Source organism: Aotus nancymaae, unplaced genomic scaffold (genome assembly GCF_030222135.1).
Source record: "Aotus nancymaae isolate 86718 unplaced genomic scaffold, 86718_ANA_hifiasm-v0.15.2.pri h1tg000022l_1, whole genome shotgun sequence".
In the NCBI taxonomy this organism is placed as follows: domain Eukaryota; kingdom Metazoa; phylum Chordata; class Mammalia; order Primates; family Aotidae; genus Aotus; species Aotus nancymaae.
The window spans coordinates 1,557,797-1,568,763 of record NW_026988435.1 but is presented as its reverse complement, the minus strand read 5'-3'; the positions used below and the strand labels follow the sequence as shown (position 1 = coordinate 1,568,763).

At 42.2% G+C, this 10,967-nt stretch overlaps 1 protein-coding gene across 1 annotated transcript; it reads right to left on the bottom strand.

Moving 5' to 3' along the window:
- Positions 1-748: 748 nt before the first annotated feature.
- Positions 749-10,204, bottom strand: LOC105716776 (neuroblastoma breakpoint family member 6-like protein). The gene is given in 5 exon segments (XM_064379937.1): positions 749-804; positions 4,777-5,012; positions 7,645-7,747; positions 10,028-10,048; positions 10,051-10,204. Coding segments are annotated over 5 exon segments (570 nt in total).
- Positions 10,205-10,967: the final 763 nt, after the last annotated feature.

Sequence of the window (10,967 nt, the reverse complement as noted above, 5' to 3'; positions counted from 1 at the left end):
CCAGAACTTTGGGAGGCGGGGGTGAGTGAATTGCCTGAGCTCAGGAGTTTGAGACCAGCTTGTGCAACAAGGCAAGACCCCGGCAAAACAAATAGCCAGGCTTAGTGGTCTCAGCCACTCAGGAGGCTGATGTGGGAGGATCCTTTGAGCCCGGGGTTGTAGGTTTTGGTGAGTCAAGATCATGCCACTGCACTCCAGCCTGGGTGACAGAGCTAGAGACCCTGTCTCAATAACAATAACTATGTGGAGTGACCCATTGAATACTGGCTCCTGAGAAAACCTAACCTCCCAGGGCTTTTGCAGATTTTAGACGTCTAGCTTTAAATACTTGGTTTGGTGTCAATTTACTTTTCAGGGTAATTTTCTGGCTGTAAAATATCTGCCAGTATAATTCAGGAAAACTGCACAGAAAGCAAATAGGCATCTCGCTTTGGTTTTTAACCATCTCACTTTGGTTTTTAACCATATAGATATAGTTACAGAAACCAGGGATACCTGGTTGGTTTACTTTTTGATAAGATTGACTAGTTAACTCAATGTGACAAATTATTAGAAAACCGGAACCAATACAAGAGCTGCAAAGAGAACAGGGAACCATTTTTTAAAGGACACATTGTGTAATCAGTGAACAAAATAGGGACAATCAGCAGTTTCTGCTTTTTCTAGAGATCTGGGACCTTTAACCTCTTGAACCCTGGAATCCTCTCTAGATTTGGTTAGTCCATTAACAGCCCTTCATCATCTAGAGTTACCTGGGAGCCAGTAGCTTTTGCCTGTCTTCATCTTTCTTCTCTTTGTGATTTTCTGCCAACCAAAATTAGAATGCGCTAGTCAGAAATTAAGCAGGTCCCATTATGGTCAGGGACATAACACTTTACATGTGTCTTCAGAATGCCCTGTGAGATTATTGCAGGAGGCCTCAGGTTGTTTCTTTAGTGAAGTGGTCTGGCAGGCTTGCCTGAGCCCACTGGACAGGGCATCCCTGAAGTGCTGAATCATCACCATGGCATCAGCTGCCTGAAGCAGAGCAAAAAGTTTAAAATGTCTTTTGCTCCCCAGCTCAAAGAATACTTCCCGGCTGCTCTTTGGACCCTCCAGTTGTAACCTTTCTTCCTGCCACAGACTGGTTGCCAGACAATGACTGTCCCATTGCTGCTCTCACACAGAAAATACTGCAGTCTCTGAGGGGACAAATACCCTGTCCCACCTCTACTCCAAACAGAGGACAGCCAGGTGCCTTCAAGTCTGTCCCTATTGTGCCTTGTTCTTCCTCAGATGTTCTTGAGAGTCTTTTTTTTTTTTCAGTTTGTGAGTGAGAATTGGGAGTAATTCTATGAAAAATATTCTAGTATAAATCAACTTTTCCAATACCAGTTTCTACTATGTCCAGTGCCTAAGGTAACCCCAAAAAATTTGGACAGTTTATTGGGACCTGAAAATAAATAGATAAATAAATAACCCCAAAAGAGAAATACACTTATGAACATTAGGATACTACTTCAACTGATCTCTACAGCAGCTGTGGAATGATGATTTTACCCTCTTTACAAATGAGGAAACAGAAGTTCAAGAAGGACCAATCACCTGTACAAAGTTAGTAAACGCAGTGCTGAGACTAGAGCCCAGGTAATTCTGATTCTTAGCCCAGGGATCTTCCATTCTCACAAGCTGCCTTCTGTCATACTCTTCTTTCTGACCACGGAGATTGAATGGAGACTTTTGTTTCCGGCCAACTTGGAGTAATAGGGACCAGATTTGTTCTCCACCTTAAGCAACTGGAAAACTATTTTCAACTATAGCTTCAACATTGGACGTAGTGCAGTACAGTGCAGTGATCCCTGGGAGAGTGAAAATAAAAGCGGTAAGCCCTAAGATTACTCTGGTTTACCACCTGAGGTTTTGAACTGCAGAGAAGTTGGGGAGGGCCCAGGCAGAGCCTGTAGTAAGTTTGTAGAAGTTAGGGTGGTGACATCACAGGACAGACTGGAGAGTAGATTGCTGCACAGAGAGAATGCCTTGGATACCTGTCTTCAATCTTCAGCTAAGTGCTGATTAGTACATGTATGTGAGGAAATGATGCAAAGCAGGGAAAAGAACTTCTCAAAAGGAATCGTGTCTGTAGCTCACACAGAGCTTGCGACACTTGGTGTTTCCATCAGCTGAAGTGAAAAACCCTTTTAATAAAGGGAGCATTGGTTAGAACAGGGGTCCCCAAACACCAGCACTGGTCCGTGGCCTGTTAGGAATAGGGCCACACAGCAGAAGGTGAGCAGCAGCCAGAAAGAATTACCACCTGAGCTCCGCCTCCTGTCAGATCAGCGATGGCATTAGATTCTCATTGGAGCACAAACCCATCTGTGAACTGTACATGCGAAAGATCTAGGTTCCACAAGAAATCTAGGTTGCACGCTCCTTATGAGACGCTAGTGAATGCCTGATTTTTGGATGTGAAACAGTTTCATACTGAAACCATCACCCCCACCACTACCACCCTACCCCCACCCCATCCATGGAAAAATTGTCTTCCATGCAACCAGTTCCTGGTGCCAAAACAGTTGGAGACCACAGGCTTCGAATATGCAAAGGAGTATTACCCCCAATGTAAGCTATGGACTTTGGGTGATAATAAGATGTCAGGGTAAGTTCATCAATTGTAATAAATGTACCATTCTGGAGAGAGATGTTGATAGTCTAGGAGGCTATGCATGTGTAGAGGCAAGGGGCAGATAGGAATGGTTTGTACTTCCTGTTCAATTTTGCTGTGAATCTGAAACTACTCTAAAAAATAAGGTTTATTTTTTTAAAAAGGCATATTTCCTCCATAGTGGGAAAAAAATAGCCATTGACTAATATCTGATCTTATCCTGCCTAAAAAATTTAAAAAGCCAGCTTGAAAAGAAGCAAATTGTTTTTAACTAATTTTATTGTATACCAAACAAAGCTAAAACAATTTTAACACAAAATGCAAAAAGTCCAGCACTCAATGAGTTACAATTGGCAGTGTCTAACACCAAATCAAATAGTGTTAGGAATGCAGAGAGACAGAAAACTAAGATCCACGATGAAAAAGGGAAAAAAAAATCAATCCACTTTAACTGACTTAGAAAGGACACATCAGATGAGAATTAAACACAATAGGAAGGGCACAGAGACAGAATTTGTAGACAAGAACATTGAAACAAATATAACTATATTCCTTGAATTAAAGAAGGTAGGCCAGGTACAGTGGCTCATGCCTGTAATTCCAGCCCTTTGGAAGGCTGAGGTGGGTGGGCCACTGAGGTCAGGAGTTCAAGACCAGCCAGACCAATGTGCTGAAACCTCATCTCTATGAAAAATATGAAAATGAGCTAAGTGTGGCATCACATGGCTGTAATCCTAGTTATTCAGGAGGCTGAGGCAGAGGAATTGCTTGAACCAAGGAGGTGAAGGTTGCAGTGAGCCAAAATCTCACCACTGCACTCCAGTTTGGGCAACAGAACAAGACTCTGTCTCAAAAACTAGAATGAAATAAAATGAAGATGATAGGGGAAATATGAAATGATGTGGAGTTACACAGAAGACATTAAAAAAAAGAGCTAAATTAAATTTAGATGAAAAACAAAGCCTGAGATGAAAATACACTGGCTAGGATTAACAGCAGATTAGATGCTGCTTAAGAAAGGTTAATCAATTCCAAGACATGGAACTAAAAAGAAACAAAGAGAAAAAAGATACAACAAAAATGGACAGACCATTAGTCAGCTGTGGTACAATTACAAAGCAGCTAACACAAATATAACTGGAGTCTTTGAAGGAGAAGATAGAGATAAAAAATAAAATGTATATTATATATATTTGTTATATATGCCATGTATATAATATATTATAATGCCGTGTATAATACATATTATATGTCATTATTATTCAAATTTGCTGAGAACTATAAATGTGCAGATGCAAGAAACTAAATGAGGTAAAACAATATATAAAAGATAAAACTATACACGGTCTTATCATAGTCAAATTGCTTAAAACCAGTGATAAATAGAAAATCTCAAAAGCAGCCAGAGGAAAAAACATATTATGTACAGAGGAACAAAAATAAGAATTACGGCAGACTTCTTGTAGGAAACAATGTAAGCCAGAAGCCAGTGGAATATCACTTTTCAAACACTTTTTAAAAACAAAAAAACTGTCAACTAGAATCCTACATCCAGTGAAAATATCTTCCAGAAGTTAAGGTGAGTTCTTATACTCATCAAGATGAAGTCGTCTGCTATACTCTATCTCTCTTACTGATTGAAACTACTAAGTTTCAGGCCAGGCACAGTGACTCACACCTGTAATCTCAGAACTTTGGGGGGCCAGAGAGGGTGAATCACTTGAGCTCAGTAGTTCAAGACCAGCCTGGGCAACATAGCAAAATCCTGTCTCTACAAAAAATATAAATATTAGCCAGGAATGGTGGCACACACCTGTAGTCCCAGCCACTTGGGAGGCTGAGATGGGAGGATTGCTTAAGCCCAGGAGGCAGAGATTGCAGAGCCAAGATCGTGTCCCCTGCTCCAGCCTGGGTAAGAGAGCGACTGTGTCTCAAACAACAAAACTAAGAACTCTTGAAAGAATATTAAAGTGATTACCTGAGTGCTCTAAAGAGAAAACAATAGAATGCGGATTTAGGACCATAGTCTAAAGTAAAATAAAATCTCCAATGGAGATAACCTTGTACTTTTTCTCCCCACTTTGGGGGACTTGGGAGGAGCTAAGGGTCCTCAGAGCCTGTAGCCAGCTTACCTGTTGCGAGGTTTCTGGCAAGGATCTCTGTCAGCTGGCTTCCTTCTACCATTTGCTCACAGAGTCTCTGTCTCTGGTCATAGGCAATGCCAGTGTTCCTGAGGAGGCTCTCATAAGACTTGACTGTGTTCTTCACATGCTGGGTGAAAAGGCAGCAGACACTGCTCCCTTCCTGTATCTTCTGCCATAAGTGGGTCAGTTCTTCAGCCTGAGCATGGATTAAGGGATCATGTATTCTAAGATGGGAAAGAAGAGTAAAATGTATGAGGGAATGTGGTGAATAACAGGTTATAGGAGCTTCAGAGGAGAGATCTCTTAGAATCCCCATAAGGAACTCCCCAAGTTGAATTCTCTCTCTTTTTTTTTTTTTTTTTTTTTTTTGAGACAGAGTCTCATCTCATTCTGTTGCCCAGGCTGGAGTGCAGTGATGCAATCTTGGCTCACTGCAACCTCCACCTCCGAGGTTCAAATGATTCTCTTGCCTCAGCCTTCCAAGTAGCTGGAACTACAGGTGCCCACCACCATGCCAGGCTAATTTTTATATTTTTAGTAGAGATGGGGTTTTGCCATGTTGGCCAGGCTAGCTTCAAACTCCTGATCTCAAATGATATGCACACCTCAGCCTCCCAAGGTGCTGGGATGAAAGGTACAAACCATCACACCTGGCCCAAGATGAATTCTTCTACACATTGTTTGACTTGCCTGTGGCAGAGGAAATGAAGAAACAGCCTCGGGTTTGTCTTTTTTTCTTTTTTTTTTTTTTTTTTACTTACTGTAGTTTAAAAAATGTGCCTTTTTTCCCCACTTTAGCCCAAGTACATTTTCATATGATACACATCAAGCATTATGCAGTAAATAAAGCCAGGTTCAAAAGTGTTGGGCAGGCATTTCTGGTATTAATTGAAAGTTAAAATGAAAATTTAGTGAAAACGTCAAGGATAGCATTCTTCTTAACATGAAGATAAGCCATAACCAGTAAGAAGGCAATTTAAACTAGAGTTCTAGCCAGGCACACCGGCTGACACCTGTAATTCCAGCACTTTGGGAGGCTGAGGAGGATGAGTCACCTCAGGTTGGGAGCTTGAGACCAACCTAGAAAACATGGTGAAACCCCAGTACTAAAAATACAAAAATTAGCCAATGTGGTGGCATGCACCTGTATTCTCAGCTACTTGGGAGGCTGAGGTGGAAGGATTGCTTGAATCTGGGGTGGGAGGTGGAGGCTGCAGTGAGCTGAGATGACATCACTGCACTCTAGCCTGCAACAAACTCTATCTCCGAAAAAAAAAAAAAAAGAAAAAGAAGAAAGTTCTGAGTAGTAATTTGATTGCTCTATGTGGGATTCATTGTTTTCTAATTATTGTATAAACATTTCTCATGGTGATATGTGTGGCTCATGTTGGATTGTAACCCCCAGTGTTGGGAGGGACTTGCTGGAGAGTGACTGGACCCTGGGGGCGGATTTCCCCCTTGCTGTTCTCATGAGGGTGAGTGAGCTCTCACCAAGTTTGCTTGTTTGAAAGTGTAGCACCTCCCTCTTCGCTCTGTCTCTCTCTCCTCTTCTGGCCATGTGAAGACCATGCCTGCTTCCCCTTCGACTTCCACAATGATAGTAAATTTCCTGAGGCCTGCGCAGAAGCAGAAGCCTGTACAGCCCACAGAACCATCAGCCGATTAAACCTCTTCTCTTTATAAATCAGTCTCAGTCTCACATATCAGTCTCAGATATGTGTCTATAGCAGCGTGAGAATGGATTAATACACATCAGTCTAAATGTAGAGTGTGAGTTCTGTGAATCTAAAGACAGCACCACCTATTACCCAATGTACAGCACCCAGTAGTACATACACATACAAGTGGTTACTCAGTTAATGCATAGATCCATGTAATCCCAGAGCTGGAGTGAACATTTACAGTCATCCACCCCATCTAATGCCTGAGTGTCCTCCCTGCTATGCTATTCTTCTAAGTAGTCATCTACAGGTCATCTTTCAAACGCTAGTCCTTAGAGTTTCTAGAAAGTGTCAGGGGAAGTTAAGACATACACTGAGCAGAAACAGGTTCCAGACCTATCTCCCCTTCAATCAAATATCTCTGCTTTGCTGAGTTTTACATGTTTGAGTGTCTATGATTTCCTTTCAACAAAGGATTAAAAGAAGTTTTGAATACTATAATCTACCCTATGTCTGAAACCCTCTAAGGATAGGCAATGCTGGTCCCGAGCAAATTAATAATCCATTTTCCACACAACAGCTGCTCAATCATCTATCTATCCAGTAGCCCTACCAGTCAATACTCCACCTAGGATAATGTTTTTTTAATAAAGCTTGGAGAAGAAATATTCTATCATGAAGGGCACTTCAGAAAGCTTGAAAATCATCTCTTATAGAAAATGTTAGTCCATTAATGATAATCACCACATCTATAAATGGGAACCAATATAATCCTAACAGAAAGTTGTTGTTCAGGGTTTTATATGCATTTGGGATGGTTATAATACTTGCAATGGTGCATGTAATCTTCATAACCCTCTAAGGTAGAAACTGTCCGTATTTTCATTTTATAAATGAGATAGCCCAGGTAAGTCACATGCAGAAAAGTGAAGTAAATTTGCTGAAGGACACACAGATAGAAGCCACACTGCTGGTATTCCAATGCAGGCAGCTGTCTCCATGTTATTAATATGCTATTTAATGGAAAACCCTAGAGACCTGACTCTGCCATAGCCTCATTGTGCCTTAGTCTAGTTCAGTGTCTGCTTGTACATTTCTGCCCTTCTCCTTGCACAGATTTGCCCTTTATTCTACCAGCTTGGGCTGCCCCACTTCAAACAGCATTGATGCACTTCCCACAGAGGTACCTCCTTACCGGAGCCTTGCAGCTGGTCTCGGCATCTCAGCCAGTTCCCTCTCCTTGAACTCCAGCTCCTCCTCCAGCACAGACTCTATAAGATCTTTGTACTCTTCACATTCTAAGAAAAGACAGGCATGTTGCATCGGTGGGAGGCTGGACATGCTGCTGCGGGGTCACTGCCTGCAGCACAGGAGGCAGAGCCTATCTCAAGGATAAACGTATCCCCAGTACCAGGCTTTACACCGGGATTTCCATATCTTTATTCCTCAATCTCTCAACTACTCCCTGTTTTAGAGCTGAGGAAAGACAAGCCCACAGGCAGATAAAGGAACTTAACAAGATGGCTCAACTGGAATGAGGTAAAGTCAGAATTCACATCCCCTGAGGTCTGACTCCAGATCTTTTTGTTTGTTTGTTTGTTTGAGCTGGACTCTCACTTTGTTGCCCAGGCTGGAGTGCAGTGGCATGATCTCAGCTCATTGCAGCCGCTGTCTCCTGGTTTCAAGCACTTCTCCTGCCTCAGCGTCCCAAGTAGCTGAGATTACAGATGTGTACCACCACACACAGCTAATGTTTGTATTTTTAGTAGAGATAGATTTCACCATGTTGGCCAGGCTCATCTCAAACTCCTGACCTCAAATGATCCTCCCGCCTTGGCTTCCCAAAGTGCTGGGATTACAGGCATGAGCCACCATGCCCAGCCATGACTTCAAATCTTAAGGCCAATATACCAAGCCCTACAGCCTCTTAAGTAAAACACGAACATGAAGGCATAAAATAATGACTTCCTGTGTGTTTGGGAAGACACTAAAAAGTGTAGGACTGATGGTTCTCCTGTTTCAAGAGTCTCAATAATCCCCAAATATTTCCAAGATTTAAATATTCATCTGGATATGACTGTGTAAAACTGTATATGGAGGAGAAAGATCCAAATGAAAAATGCCCAAATGCTAACAGGTGGTGTTGTAAACGGAGAACCACCACAGCGTTTGTCATGGTACTGACGCAGTAGGTTTTAAGAATTATCGTCATGTGACCATCATCACTATCCAAAGAGGTTGTCACTAATCTATTACCAGCACAGATGAGAAAACTGAGGCACAGTGATGATAAGTTAGATTTGAACACAGGACATTTGGCTCCGGGGTATATGCTCTTTAATCTTTGCACAATAATACCTTTATACTAAGCTCTTAGGTAATATTTTTCTTCTCTAGCTTGAGAAAATTTTGTCCTACAATTATAATGATAGTGATAATGAATGAAGTTTAAAAAAAGATGAGTTTTTCCACACACGGAAGCTTGCCTTTTCACTTCTTTAATAAGGGGGCTTTTCACTTTACTTTCTATGACAGTAAGTCGGACAGCAACTTTTAGCCACCCCACACCCTGCAATGGTTTATTTTAAAGTAATTGTAGAAATTGAAATGCAAACTCGATCTCAGTGTAATTGTAGAAATTGAAATGCAAACTCGATCTCAGTGTTAACCAGAGTCCTCCCCCAATTCCCTGTTCCTCTCATGCCCTTGTTCCCATGTTTCCTTGTCATTACAGCTTCTCCCTTCGCCCACTATTAGTAACGGGCTTGGGATGTTACAGTGGATTTACAGACATGAGAGCTGACTCTGGAGAGGAAAGGGCCAGACCCTACCTTGGCCTGGCCTTCTGCTGAGAACGGCGGTCTGCTGCACTTGGCCTTGTTCTCATTATGGCCATGTATCTCAGCTCTGACCCTGGAGGTCCACCTGCAGTTGCTTGCTGTTGGCGAAACTGATACTCAGGGAGAGACAGCAAGGCTGTTACAAAGTCTCTGATTTTCAGGAAATACCCTCAATCTAACCCGAGCATGAAAAATGGCTTATTTGAACTTATATGGGAAGAGAATCTTGATCCAGGCATCAAGACTTTTCTCCATGTCTGCTATTGAAGTTCGCATCTCCACATATCTGTGACTCGTTGAGAACAGGCAGTTTTAAGTTCCTTCAAGGCAGATAGGGTACACTATTACTGCTTTCAGCCTTGGTGCTGTTGGCACAGTGCTTTGCAAATGGGTGCTCTTATAAAAGTTACATTGAATCCTGAGATGTTTTAACCAACAGCGGTATTACATGTCTGTAGAAGCTGATATGCATTGCTGAGAGGGAAAGACAGTTTCATCCCTAAACCAAGGTTTTAGTCTCTATTCCTCACTACAGTCTCCCTGCAAATTTTACACCTTTGTGCTTCAGGTTTTATGTGCTCAGCAAATTGAGAGTACAATGCCCACTTGTGCCTTTCTAGGAGTGTAGTCAGGATACAATTAATTTTGATAGATAATAAAGTCTGCAGTGTTTCACTACACAGAGGAAAGATGGACAATCATTGATCACTTTGGTGACCATGCCCCTAGGGGACCTACTGTATTTCTGCAGCTGGTTGGCAGGGAGTAGGCAGTAGCTTTGGGTGTCAGGAATGTCTCTTTGAGGTCTCGGAAGTTCTGCTGGCATTTTTCAAATTCAGAGCGCAAGTACTGATTGGTTTCCAGGATGCTCATTTCTGCCCTTGGACCAAAAAAAGGGGTGGGAGATACTGCCATGCTGAAGCTTGTGGAGGGAGCAGAGCCAGAGCCTATGAAGAAGAAACCCAAACAAATAATGCTTTCAAAACAAACAGGCCAGGCACGGTGGCTCATGCCTGTAATCCCAACACTTTGGGAAGCCGAGGTGGGTGGATCATGAGGTCAAGAGATCGAGACCATCCAGGCCAACATGGTGAAACCCCGTCTCTACTAAAAAATACAAAAAATTAGCTGGGTGTGGTGGTGTGCACTTGTAGTCCCAGCTACTCAGGAGGCTGAGGCAGGAGAATTGCTTGAACCCAGGAGGTGGAGTTTGCAATGAGTGGAGATCGTGCCACTGCACTCCAGCCTGGTGCCTGGTGACAGAGTGAGAATCTGTCTCAAAAAAATAAATAAATGAAAAAAAAAAAAAACAAAGGAATGGATTATGGTAATGGTTGCACTACTTGGGTAAATTACTAAAAAGTATTCAACTCTACAATTATAATGAGTGGCTTTATAGTATGTAAATTATACTTCAATAAAGATTGTTTACATTAAAAAAAAAAAAAAAGGGACTTCAACGGGCCTAAAGAAAGCAGGTCTGAGTCATAACTTACTTTTGGGATAAACTTTGGCAGCATCCCACAACTCTGAATATCCTTAGCCACAAAAACAAGGCAGCAGGTGGCTAAGCTTAGAGTCTAAGGTACTGTCTGTGATTCAGGCTCTGATAGGAAGGTCAGAGGTAAGACCAAGTGCCAGGCAACGGTGTGGAGTCACAATAACAGAATTAGAAGGT